Here is a 14454-nt window from a genome sequence, read left to right as displayed (position 1 = left end):
TTGGTGCGGGAGGAGCCGTTGGAGGCAGAGGAATTTCGGGTGTCGCCTAGGGCTTTTTTTCGTTCGGTCCAGTGGAAGAAGGGAGAGGAGAGGGCATATCGAGTTTGGACACTTTAACAAAATTCACGGACTTCAACTCCCGTCAAGTTCTTTTCAACAATGAAGCTTCACAGGACTTGAAGTCCTGTAAAGTTTAGCTGCTTAATTAAATAGCTGTTAAATTTCACGGGACTTCCAAGTCCAGTAAAGTTTGACGTATATTTTCAGAATATATCGTTTTTGCAAATATTTTTATAAATGGGTCTGTTTTCAAAATTTGTCAAAAAAATACACTATTTTGAACGATTATAAATGCATAAATCCAGTAACCACTTTCCCAAAAGCACAAATGAGAAGTTAAAAAAATGCATAATATGTTTATCATTTATAAAACTGCTAGAATGATCACAATTAAATCCAATTAAATGGAACTAACAACATATGGTTTGATATCTATGTATGAAAAACAAAACTGCACAAAGTTTCTCTCATATATCAATCATCGGTTGTCCCAATGGTCTGCTTCTTGAGATCTTCAATTTTTGCAAACATTTCTTCCCTGTTCTCCTGCAGCATAAAAATTTAACTGATAGTGCAAGTCTTATTAATAGACCATCATAAACAGTTAATGGAGAGTTTGAAAGCTCACTTTGAAGATGAGATACCGGTAGCTGAACCAAATTGTGTAGGCAAGACCAACCACTTCCATCACCTTTGGGAACTGGTTTTACACCCAAAAAGGCTAGCTTTTAAGAGTTTTGAGTTACACCCGAAGAGGGGAAAAAACCAGAAAAGTTTAAATGTAAACCTACCACAGGAATGGAATCGATGGCACCAACAACCGCAGATAACAACCACAGAGCAAGTAGAGCACCAGTCCCATATATGACGATGGAATAAGTGTCATCAAAGTCGAACTGCATTACAAACACGATGACTATAATCAGCATAAAAAGTCCGTGGTAGGAGCTCAGTTGGCCAGTACATGAGCAAATGTCTGTAATCTACAATCACGAGGGATAATCTATGTTGAGAAGATATTTACAGTTTAACTGTCTCCCCAACTTGACAAAGGCGTATACTGGCCAAGAACAGATGTAAGGGTGGTCAATTGTGGCTGTTTCTGTCCTGGATTATTCTAGATTCCTTGCATATATTTACATAAATAGGTTCTCCCTCCATTGTCATATTAGAGTTTCCCTGATATAGTTTGGATCTCTGACCCTCTTTAGAATTGAACTCTTGCATATAAAGCCTAAACAAAACAACTACAAAGGCTGAAAGCTGCTGGCTAATTGGAAATAAAGTAAAAAATAATAATGAAATCTGAATCTAAATAAAAGCCAAAGGTCTGGACCAACATTTCAGTTCTTAAATTTCACTATTACTTAACCTACCCCTTCATTATGAACTTAATTGATTTTAGTTTTTTTAGTTGTATACTCGTATTTGGTTGAAATTTCTTTTGCAAATGCAGAGTTCAACCGTCCAGAGAACTCTTTTTATTGAATCTATTCCTCTAATTACTGGATTTATGTCAATTTAGCTCGTATACTTCAACAGATCACGAATATAGCAATCACAAAATTATTATTATCATGAATTACATATCACAGTAGTATCTTAACTATTAGCTAAATTTTTGTTTCAGAACTTACAGACCACCTACTATATGGCTATACTTTGACCATTCTACCGCAAAAATTCTCACTCTCTCCTAATCAAATTACCTCTACATTTACAAAAGTTTATAAACAAAACAACGTTGAATGGTAGCTTAACAACAAATATTTGAGAAGAAAATCTGACTAGCTATTTTGACTAAGCAAAGAGCAGTACATTTGAATTGGTTCAAGGGGTCCAAAGCCAAAATTTAGTCGGATGACTTATAGCCTTGGCCTTTATCATACCAGTAAAAAAAATTAACTCCATAGCTACTGCCAAAGTGAAATATGCACTTGGTTCAGTTAACCTAATTATCCTGATTTTGTGTCCTCATCAATGCAGTTTAACAAAAGACATGGAGAGACCATGATGTGCCAGATACATGTGGGTGAAATTCATCAGGCCGCGTCTGATGGTAACATAAATAGTCATTTTAGCACAATAATAACATAAATATCCAGGTAATCAATTAAATTAAAAACCAATGTCTAGCAATAGGGTTAGTGGCCATGACTTGTGTAAAAGGAAGTTCGATTCTCATATCAAGGGTCTATAATTAAAGGTAGCTCAATTATATGGTGGGAATCTCAGGGTTAGGGGTGCTAACGAGTCATAACACGGCCCAGTATATTAAAATATTGTCCTCAACATGAACCCTACCTATTCGGCTATTAGCCAGGTCTGAAACATTAGACCACCTTATTAGCAGGCAAGGAGAACCAGAGCACTAACCATTTAACCTAGGCAAAAACTTGATGATATTCGACAACTTCATAATTCATTGCTCCAGATGAAAAAAAGACTGAAACCCAAAATGTTGAACCTAATCTATATATTATTTCCATGTAGATATAGACAAAAAAAGACATAGGGACACAGAAATTCCCTTAAAACTCTGCATTAAAAACAGCATCTATATAACATGTAGAGAAACCAAGGCTGAAATCAGACCTTTCTAACATTCAGTCAAGCAGCTGAACCGTTCTTTAACATTATAATCGTACCTCTTCACAAGATCTGGGCAATATCCGACTATATCTAACCCAAGTTTGTGATAGATTTGAGATTAGACCTTGCGTACATAAGATCAACCAAACTAGAACAAAATATATGTACAAGGAATTTTTTCGATCACTATGTTCGAGCTTTTAAGTTCTAAAGGCCATGATGTATTCGATTAAATTATCTAAGGCAGATTACTAAAGGAGCATAAGGATTACAGATGAATTCAAATACATAAATGAAAGGCCTGAGTGAAAGTTAAAAAGAGAACATGAAAAGGAAGCAGATATAACTTTATAAGATTTCACGAGGTGATAAGCAGGAGCATAGCTGCATGAAACCGGATTCGTTCCGGTTCATGGGACGGGTCCAGAAGCTTGGCCCGCCACTCTTTAGGAATTGGGTACGAGGGGGTAGGCTTATATGTGTGCTAGGAAATGTGGTACATATTAGGTTCGGTTCTTAAATGTAGGAATCAGAGATTTTGCGATAGTCAAATTTAAAAATCATGTTGCAATTAAAGTATGGACTTTATTTGCTTAATTTTTCATGTTTTCTGTTGCTTATTCTATTAAAAAAGGGTTATTGTTTGTCAAAAATTTAACTGGTTTGAATTATATATCGGGTCGCTAGAGTTGGTGAATCGGGTCATGGTCCACCATGAATCTGGTACAATTGAACCCAGGTCGCGAATCTAGTACAATTGAACCCAGGTCGCAGTTCGCTATAGCATCCCATATTCCTGACTTCTATGAGCAGGAGTGATCCAAAAGACAGGGTATATCAAAAATACAGAGATATTAAAACACACAGTTACCATATAATGATAAAATTAACACTAATATAAGCTCTTTGCTTGCGTGAGCACATGAATGAAACTAAAAGGACCCTAAGTTTTTTCTTGTATCAGAGTTATTTTCTAATGTTAACAAGAACAAAATTTTTCTTAAAAAAATAACTTCCAGATTGACAAGTGACATAAATCTTCAATAAGACTCAACGTTGAGTATGTCTAAACCTTTTCCTTTGACTAAGATCTTTCCTAGTTTTAGGGTGTGTTTGGATTTCAATGGGGTTAAGGGAAACTAGGTGAGAGAAGGGAAGGGAAGGGAGTTCCCTTCCCCTTGGTTACACCCCAATTTGAAGGGTAACAAATTTTATACTATTAAGGGGTGAATCAAGGGGAACTAGGATGAATAACTTTACCTCCTAAATGTTCTCAAACAAGATGAATGGTTCCCTTAACTTCCCTTCACCCTTATTCCCCTCAATCCAAACAAGCCTTTAATGATTTCAACTAGCATCCACCACTCTCCAAAAATATTTCAAGTAATCCTAATGGACTTTGAGGACCATAGAACTTGGAGATGATGGCTTTTTATACTTTGAGGACCTTACAGTCGACGGTGGCTTTGTCTACGACGGAGGCAAAGTATATAACGGTTACGAAGGCTGTGAAGGAGGGTATTTGGCTTCGAGGACTTTTGGAGGAACTTGGTATATCGCAGCGATCCGTCACTATTTATTGTGATAGCATGAGTGCTATCTATTTGGCGAAGAATCAAGTTTTTCATGCGAGGACGAAACACATTGACGTTCGTTATCACTTCGTTCGGGATGTTCTTGAAGATGGCGATGTGGAGATTGTGAAAGTTCACACGAAGGATAATCCGGCGGATATGCTCACAAAGGTGGTTCCGAGCAACAAGTTTGATCATTGTCGAAACTTGTTACATATTCGTGATTGTTGAGGCCGTTAGCGGCCATTTGGGTGAACTACGTTCGGTTTGATTCCTTGGACAAGAGGATACGTAGGCAGTCATGTTTGATGCAACCGGTTTGGATTAGTTGATTTTGATGGGGATGAGATTGTTTGGACTCTCGTTCGGGTTCTCGACTTGTTGTGGAATGGGTCCGTTGTTGTGGATTGATTCCACTTCGTCCTGGACGCAACAAGTGGGACATTTGGATCCATTTGGTGTCGGCTCAGTTTTGAGAAAACTTCACCGAGGTGGAGAATTGTACACGTGAAGCGTGTTAGTGGGGCCCACGAACGTGTTTTGATTTCTTTCCGCATGAAGAAATCAATTTCCACGTGAGCACTCGCGTGAAGGAGTTTTGCGGATGAAATAAATCGGCCCACGAACGCGAACGCGTTTTTTTTTTTCATCATGCTATAAATAGCCATATGATTTTTGCTCTAGGGTTCGGTGCAAGGCTGGTTTTGTTTTGCGGCTGCTGAAGAAAATCGCAGCAGGGGAATAAGGGAAATTGGCGGCGCGTGCAAAAGAAAAAGCAAAGTTTTTTTTTGAGTTGTGTGCAGCTGTTCTAGGGTTTTGTGCATCCCTTTGAGAGAGTATTTGTGTGAGGGATCTAAGAGTTTGTGTGAGGGTTTAAATTGAGTGATTGTAAACCCTATTTGTATTCTCTCCCTCTATTAGTAGATCTCCCCCCTCATTGCCCCGTAAACGTAGGCAATTTGCCGAACCACGTAAAATTGGTTGTATCGTTATTTGTGTGATTTGTAATAGTTTTTAGGTTCCCTCGACAGGTCAGTCCTAGAACTGATGAGAGGAAGAGCTGATATCTCACTTGGTTAAGATATTTTGCTTCAGATTCTTGTTTCCTTAGTGAGACGAGAATTCTTATTGAGACCCGACTCTCTTATTGTGCTGCCGAAGTGCTGCCGAAATTTTCGCTGCGCGCAATAAGTGGTATCAGAGCCCAGATTTCAGATCTAGGGTTTTGGAGTTTGGTGGAGGAAGATTCTTGTGTGAAGCTTAGTTCTTAGAGTTCTAGACTTCGGTGGAGATAGTATTAGGAGTTGTCGTTGGAGATTTCGCTTTCCTCGTGTGGATAGGAGATCTATTTGGAATCCGATCTAGGGTTCAGTTGGGTGGTTCCTAATTTCTATCAAATTTGTTCTTTCTCTATAATTTGGAGTTAGTTTGCAATGGGAGAAGAAGGTGAAAGCAGCAAGTCGATGGATAGTACAATACAAGTTGGTTTTCAGAACACTAAGATTAGTGTGGTGAAGTATGATGACAAAATCAACTTTGGTTTGTAGATGAGCGACGTACAGGATGCGCTCAATGCTCAGAATCTGAAAGAGACCATCATGGTCCATAAGAGGCCACCTAAATATGATGAGACGATATGGGAGAAGATGAATAAGAACGCGTGTGGGATGATCAGGTCCTGTTTGGAATAGGAACTGAAATATGATGTGATTGGGGTGACGTCTGCAATGAAAATGTGGAAAATTCTCAACAATAAGTATCTCACGAAGAGTGTTGAGAACAGGTTGTACTTGCTGCGTAGATTATTTAGATTCCAGATGTCCAGAGGCACCTCGTTTGCGGCTCATGTGAACAACTATACGAAGTTGTTATCGAACTTGGCGAATGTTGATGAGAAGATATCGGATAAGTACAAGACGATTATTTTATTGGGCTCCTTACCGGATGAGGAGTATGATACCTTCATGCTCACTTTGTTGAATGGGAGATCTTCTATCAGCTATAGTGAAGTGACTAACGCGTTGACCAATTACGATTTGAGGAGGAAGGATAAAGAGACTTCCCGCGCTAGTACTTCAGGCGAGGATTTGTCGACGAGAGGTAGAAGCACATATCCAAAAAGTGGTAATAGAGGGAGGTCAAAGTCAAGAAGCCGTCACCAATTAGCAAAGAACCAATGTGCATTCTGTAAGGAGCAGGGACATTGGAAGAGAGACTGTCCGAAGCTCAAGGAGAAAGAGAATGGCAAGAAAAAGGGCCCAAAGACCAATGAGCTGAATATTACGAAAGACGATGATTCCGATGATTCGTGCTTTTCTCTACTGATTACCCCGGAGGTGAACCATATGGATGCATCAGATTGGATGCTTGATTCCGACGCTACTTATCATGTGACCCCTAGACGAGACTGGTTTGCATCTTTTGAGAAAGTCGACGGAGGCGTTGTTGTCATAGGAAATGATCAATCCTGTGACATTTGTGGGATAGGTACTGTGCGGATCCGGATGCACGATGGAGTAGTTCGTGAATTGAAGGAGGTAAGATTCGTTCCTCAACTGAAGAAAAATCTTATCTCAGTTGGAGCTTTGGATGTGAAGGGATTCAAGGTGACTTTCGAAAACGCTGTAGCGAAGATTACTAAGGGATCATTGGTGGTGATGAAGGGAGTCTGCAATCGAAATTTGTATTATCTGAAGGGAAGCACCGAGATTGACCAGGTTGCTTCGGTTATTTCAGAAGTGGACATGAGCAGACTTTGGCACTATAGATTGGAGCACACAGGTGAAAAGTCACTACAGGCATTGTGCAAGCAGGAGCTATTGAAGGGAGCCAATAGTGAAAAGATTGAGTTCTGTGAGCATTGTGTTCTTGGCAAGAAGACGAAGGTGAAGTTCGCGACTGCCATTCATCTGACGAGGAGCAACCTAAACTACGTGCACACAGATGTTTGGGGTCCCACCAAGACTACATCACTTGGTGGTAGATATTGGTTCGTCACTTTTGTAGATGACTATTCTAGGCGTTGGGTGTACACCATGACGAAAAAGAATGAAGTCCTAGATTTGTTTGTGGAGTGGAAAAAGAGATTGGAATTGCAGACTGGGAGAAAGATCAAGACGTTACGATCCAACAACGGTGGTGAGTACACATCAGACCCCTTTCTGCAGCTATGTCGAGACGATGGCATAGAGAGGCACTTCACGGTTAGTCATACACCGCAGCAAAATGGGATAGTAGAGAGGTTGAATCGGTCTTTACTGGAGAAGATCCGATGCTTATTATCGCAGAGTGGTTTGAAAAAGATCTTTTGGGCTGAGGCACTTACATATGCAAACCACCTCATTAATAGGCTACATTCATCTGCGATTGAGTGGAAGACCCCAATGGAGAAGTGGTCGGGAGAGCCAGCGCACGACTATGACCAACTCAATGTATTCGGATGCCCTGCATTTTATCATGTAATAACTGATAAGTTAGAACCTCGAGCTAGGAAGGCCATATTTGTAGGATTCAAGCGTGATGTCAAGGGATACAAGCTTTGGGATCCAGCTGATAAGAAGATTGTGCTGAGTAGGGACGTCACGTTTGATGAGGCTTCTATCTTAAAGCTTCCTAGCTCTCATCAGGTGGAGAGCGACCCGACGAAGGAGATATCGTAGGTGGTGGAGATCGATGCAGCTCCATATTGTCCAGATGGTACAGTATCCATTAGAGTACCGACTGAGGTGATGCCAGGTGAGCACGATGATAACACGGGGGATACGAGTACTGTTGTGCAGGATTAGGGACCGACGGCTCAGGTTCAAGATTTGATTACGGTTCAGAGACAGGTGAGAAATATACAGATACCAGCACGGTATGCCGACACAGTTGCGTATGCACTTCCGGTGGAGAGTATCGATGAGTTGGTGCCTACTACATTCAGAGAGACCGAGCAGAGTTCGGAGGCTGATTCGTGGCAGGTGGCTATGCAGGAGGAGATGAAATCTCTTCATAAGAACGATACATGGGAACTTGTTGAGCTTCCAAAAGGACGAAAGACAATTGGTTGCAAGTGGGTATACACGAAGAAGGAGGACATTGATGGCACTCCATTGAGGTTCAAAGCTAGGTTAGTTGCGAAGGGTTATGCACAGGAGGAAGGTATTGATTATAATGAGGTTTTCTCTCTGGTGGTGAAGCATTCTTCGATTCGGATTTTGCTAGCTTTGGTGACACAGTATGGTTTGGAGTTAGATCAGTTGGATGTGAAAACGGTATTTCTTTATGATGATCTTGATGAAGAAATATATATGATTCAGCCATTGGGATTCCGAGCTGCAGGGAAAGATAAATTGGTTTGCAGATTGAAGAAATCGCTATACGGTTTGAAGCAGTCTCCTCGACAGTGGTATAGGCGATTCGATGATTTTATGATTGGTCATTCGTACACTCAGAGCCAGTTTGATCCTTGCGTATATTTTCGTAAGTTGAAAGGAGGTGCGTACATTTATTTGTTGCTCTATGTCGATGACATGTTGGTTGCCTCTACTTTCAGGTCAGCTATAAATGAGTTGAAAGTTCAGCTTTCAAATGAGTTTGAGATGAAAGACTTGGGTGAGACGAAGCGCATTCTAGGGATGGAGATCGGCAGAGACAAGAAGAATGACAGAATTTGTTTGACACAGGTGATTTATTTGAAGAAGGTTCTACAGCGATTCCATATCAACATGGATACGAAGCCAGTTAGTGTACCTTTGAGAGCCCATTTGAAACTTTCAGCTGGTCTTTTACCAAAGTCAGTTGAAGATCGAGAGTTGATGTCGAATACTCCATATGCGAGCGCGGTTGGGAGCTTGATGTATGCGATGGTATGTACGCGGTCGGATTTGTCACAGGCTGTGAGCATAGTATCGAGATACATGCACGATCCAGGAGTTGGTCAATGTGACGCCGTGAGATGGATTTTGAGGTACATTCGAGGTACGCTTAACGTTGGTTTAGTTTATAAGCGGGACACTACAGGTGGGCAACTATGCATTGGTTATGTTGATTCGGATTATGCCGGGGATTTGGATAAGCGTCGGTCTACTACGGGGTATGTGTTTACTTTGACCCGTGCGTTGGTGTATTGGAGAAGCACCTTACAGTCTACGGTGGCTTTGTCTACGACGGAGGCAGAGTATATGGCGGTTACGGAGGCTGTGAGCTTTGTCTACGACGGAGGCAGAGTATATGGCGGTTACGGAGGCTGTGAAGGAGGCTATTTGGCTTCGATGACTTTTGGATGAACTTAATATATCGTAGCGATCCGTCACTATTTATTGTGATAGCATGAGTGCTATCTATTTGGCGAAGAATCAAGTTTTTCATGCGAGGACGAAGCACATTGACGTTTGTTATCACTTCGTTCGGGATGTTCTTGAAGATGGCGATGCAGAGATTGTGAAAGTTCACACGAAGGATAATCCGACGGATATGCTCACAAAGGTGGTTCCGAACAACAAATTAGATCATTGTTGAAACTTGTTACATATTCGTGATTGTTGAGGCCGTTAGCGGCCATTTAGGTGAACTACGTTCTGCTTGATTCCTTGGGCAAGAGGATACGTAGGCAGTCATGTTTGATGCAGCCGGTTTGGATTAGTTGATTTTGATGGGGATGAGATTGTTTGGACTCTCGTTCGGGTTCTCGACTTGTTGTGGAATGGGTCCGTTGTTGTGGATTGATTCCACTTCGTCCCGGACGCAACAAGTGGGACATTTGGATGTATTTCGTGTCGGCTCAGTTTTGAGAAAACTTCACCAAGGTGGAGAATTGTACACGTGAAGCGTGTTAGTGGGGCCCACGAACGTGTTTTGATTTCTTTCCGCGTGAAGAAATCAATTTCCACGTGAGCACTCGCGTGAAGGAGTTTTGCGGATGAAATAAATCGGCCCACGAACGCGAATGCTTTTTTTTTTCATCAGGCTATAAATAGCCATATGATTTTTGCTCTAGGGTTCGGTGCAAGGCTGGTTTTGTTTTGCGGCTGCTGAAGAAAATCGCAGCAGGGGAATAAGGGAAATTGGCGGCACGTGCAAAAGAAAAAGCAGAGTTTTTTTTGAGTTGTGTGCAGCTGTTCTAGGGTTTTGTGCATCCCTTTGAGAGGGTATTTGTGTGAGGGATCTGAGAGTTTGTGTGAGGGTTTAGATTGAGTGATTATAAACCCTAATTGTATTCTCTCCCTCTATTAGTAGATCTTCCCCCTCCTTACCCCGTGAACGTAGGCAATTTGCCGAACCACGTAAAATTGGTTGTATCGCTATTTGTGTAATCTGTAATAGCTTTTAGGTTCCCTCGACAGGTCAGTCCTAGAACTGATGAGAGAAAGAGCTGATATCTCACTTGGTTGAGATATTTTGCTTCAGATTCTTGTTTCCTTGGTGAGACGGGAATTCTTATTGCGACCTGACTCTCTTGTTGTGCTGCCGAAATTTCCGCTGCGCGCAACAATTCTTTGACACAGCATGACAAGTATCAAGATTCTCAAATAATCCAAGATGTAGCAACAAAATTAGATCTTTTCTCTAGTTTGTACAGTGTTCTATGCCTACTCATCAAACAGATTCCTCTAGAATAGAGGCAATCATAATAAACCTTCATTTCCCTCCAAAAGACCTAATCCCAACCTCTATGATCAGTGATTAGCAAGGAAAAAAATGGAAAATTTTTACATAAATAAAATTTCCCATTACCTTGAGATTGAGCTTGTTCAAGAACTCTGCAGACTCGCTCTGCTCCCTGTCACCACCACCGTCAACAAAGGCCTCTCCCTCTTTCTTTTCTGAAGCTTCCTCCACCTCTGCCGGATTCTCCTCCTCGATCTTATTCACCACCATATCATTAGGGATCTGTACAAGCCCCAACAACAGAAAGGTTGATAATTATGTAAGGTGATGCAGAATACTAAATGAGCATAAGAAGTTTACAGATGCCATTTCAAATACATACATGAAAGCTTAAGTGAATATTCAAACGGGAAAATGAAATGCAAGCAGATAGAATTGTATATGATTTTCTCAAGGTGATGCAGGAGTGATCCAAAAGAGAAGGCACATAAAAAATGCAGCATTAAATTAAACTACACAGTTATTGATAAGGGTTACAAGTTCTTTGCTTGCGTGCGCACATGAGTGCTAAACTAAAAAAACCTAAGTTCTTCTTGTATCATAGTTATTACCAATGTAAAAAAAGGGGGCAAAACCTTCCAGATTGATAATTGACATAATCCATAAGATTCAACCTCAAGTATATCTATATATTCTCCTTTGACTACAATATTTCCCATTTTTAATGATTTCAACTAGTATCCATCACTCTTAGAAAATATTTCTCATAAACTCAAGGGACTTTGAGGACACCAATTTGAGATAATGGCTTTTCCCCTTGATTGTTGTTGTCATCATAGCAGCTAATTTAACTGAGAATATGGCTCCTGATAGAGCTTACAGGAAAAAATTGTCTAACCCAAAAAATTCTAAATGAAGGAATTGATGTCTGTTGTCATTTGTCAAAATGGAAGGAACGATTGAAGCCTATGTAACTCAACAAGAACAATGCAAAGTTCGTAAATGATTTTCAAACAACTGTGTTAATCTCAACCATTTATTTCTGATGTTTCATGTAAAAATTTGAAACGCTATTAATAATATTTCCAAAGCTGTCCACATTGGCTCAAATTTCAATACCTCTCCATAGCTACTAAGTGCCTTTTCGAGTACCTTGAAGCAAGAAAACCTAAACTGACAACTGATCCGTCTTTACATTTGGACACACCTCCATCATTCTGTGGTTGGTACTATCTTTTAAGGTGGATTTTCCGGGACCATCAGACTTGTGAAGAATATCCAAGCTTGCAGCACCACAATATTTAACAAGCAAAAACCATATGGAGAAGAATAATCCACACATCATTTCACCTAATCTATACGAAACATATAAAACAAGAGGAACATCAGCCAAGAATTTGTTATCATGATTAGCTAAACCAAACCATTGTATATTCCATCGCATTTGTTGGTAACTAGTGATCTAATTTCAATACCAAGCTAGTCAACTTTATATTAGGAGTCTAGCAGGACAAGTATCAAGACGCTCAAATATCCAAGATGTAGTGAAGAAAATTACATCTTTTCTCTAGTTTGTAACGGAATTCTACGCCTAGTCATCAAACAAATTCTTCTAATAAACGCAAAACTTCGCTTAAATAGAGTTCCCCATTACCTTGAGGTCGAGCTTGTTCAAGAACTCTGCAGACTCGCTCTGCTCTCCGTCACCACCAGCACCATCAACGACAGAAACTCCCTCCTTCTCCCCTGAAACCGCCCCTGCCTCCGCCTTTTTCTCCTCCTCCATCTTGTTCACCAGCGACATGAAGGTCCACGATGATGCCTCCTCCGACGACGCCAGCGCCCGCACGTCCCGACGCCCAAATCCTTAAAAAGAGAAGAAACATGGGCGTACGATTAGCGGAAAGAAGAACCCAAATGGGGCTTCGTTTGATTTTGGTTTCAAGCGCTACCTGATTTGTAGAGGGAAGAGGGGGGTTTGGGCGGCGGGGGGAGGACGAGGAGGAGAGAGGGGGGATGAGAGGGAGGGGAAGGGGTTCGAGCAGAGAGGAGCGATGGGAGAGGGACACGAGTGGGAGGAATGGAGAGCTCCATTTGGAGAGGCGCTGAGGAGGTGGTGCTCTGGAGGCTGGGGCTTTTGTCCGCTCCCTGCTCTTCTTCTCAGTGTCGGGTATATACTATTTAGGTGGGTGTTCTTTTATTTTTATTTTATTTTGGAAAGGACGTCTTTAGCAAAATGCTTAAAACTGTGTTTTAGGGGCTGTTTGGTTGATTTCCTAAAAATCAAGAAAAGTAAAAGGGTATGTAGAAATCAGTAAAACATTATTTTCATCCATTTCCATTCTTAAAATTCATCACAACATCCAATAAAATATTATTTTCATCCCACAACTCATCTCATATCATCTCCTAAAAATAAACAAACACAAGAAATGAGTCACATCATCAAACTCACCCCATTTCCATCACATCCCATCTTTAAAAATCACTCACATCATCCAATAATATGTTGACAACTCATCTCATCTCATTAACATTTTATTTCCATCTATTTCCTCCAAAAAAGCTAGGAAATCGATTTCCTTAAGTGTAAGTCACACCATCCAATAATATAATGACAACTCATCTCATCTCATCTATTTTCTTATTTTTATGAATGAACCAAACACAATAAAAGAACCTATTACAAGAAATATGTTTTTTATAATTTATTTTCTTATTTTTTTAGCCAACCAAACAACCTCAAAACAAATTTTCTTAAAAAATCACCCACATCATTCAATAATAATGTGACAACTCATCTCCCATTCTTTGATTTCCTTCTTTTTTTTAGCCAACCAAACAATCTCAAAACAATTTTTCCTAGAATCAGGTTTCCTATTCTTTGATTTTCCTCTTTTTTTAGCAAACAAATAGCCTATCCTAAACTAGATTATATTTGGTCCATACAGAAGTTGGTTTGGAAAAGAACTCATTTAAAACTCAAATTTTAACTTAAAAAGAACTAGGCCAAGTCTAGCCCTGTAGTAGGGAAACACCAAAAGAATTCTCAGCTGGGCCAGGATCGGCCCAGTTTTAAAGAATTGCCAAACACTTTCCTAGAGGAGATAACATAGAGGTGCATATAGGCTAAATTATCAAATCAACCTATAAGATCCGATCTATAAGGTGACATTCATTTATCAATAAGGCCTAAAAACTAACGTCAATGATAACAAAACGTAAAAAATAACACATTTAACCAAAAAGGCATATCTCGATCATTGGAGTTTTGCTTTGAACAATAAAATTAATGGTTGTATGCATATATATATCTCTCCCCCATCTTCCATACTTTCACATTTACCCTCCAATTTAAATATTCACAAAAAAAAATCCAACTCTCTCTAACATCTCCTTCATCCTCTTACCCTCACCCCTCTCACTCTCTCCTCCCTCTTCTCTTCCCTTAGATCTTCACCCTTATGTCCTCCTCTCCCTTCTTCTCCAATCTTACCCTTCTTCTCAACTTCTCTCTCCTCTCTCATCCTTCCCTTTCTCTCTCTTCTCTTTTTTCTCAAACATTTTACTAGAAAATGGAGAAGGCAGTGGAGGAAGGGATGGAGAGAAGGGAGGAGGACAAAAGGGGATGAGCAAA

General features: G+C 40.3%; 1 protein-coding gene across 1 annotated transcript; it reads right to left on the bottom strand.

The window, feature by feature from the left end:
• Nucleotides 390-12990, bottom strand: LOC109822763. The gene is made up of 6 exons (XM_020389009.1): nucleotides 12770-12990; nucleotides 12472-12683; nucleotides 10944-11099; nucleotides 852-956; nucleotides 689-760; nucleotides 390-606 (listed from the first exon to the last, which is right to left on the bottom strand). Exons 1-6 carry the CDS (start codon nucleotides 12909-12911, stop codon nucleotides 535-537), a joined length of 759 nt encoding a protein of 252 aa, XP_020244598.1. The 5' UTR covers nucleotides 12912-12990; the 3' UTR covers nucleotides 390-534.

Source organism: Asparagus officinalis, chromosome 8 (genome assembly GCF_001876935.1).
Source record: "Asparagus officinalis chromosome 8, Aspof.V1, whole genome shotgun sequence".
In the NCBI taxonomy this organism is placed as follows: Eukaryota; Viridiplantae; Streptophyta; class Magnoliopsida; order Asparagales; family Asparagaceae; genus Asparagus; species Asparagus officinalis.
Note: the sequence above shows the minus strand (reverse complement) of the source record. Positions and strands in the feature narration are given on the sequence as shown.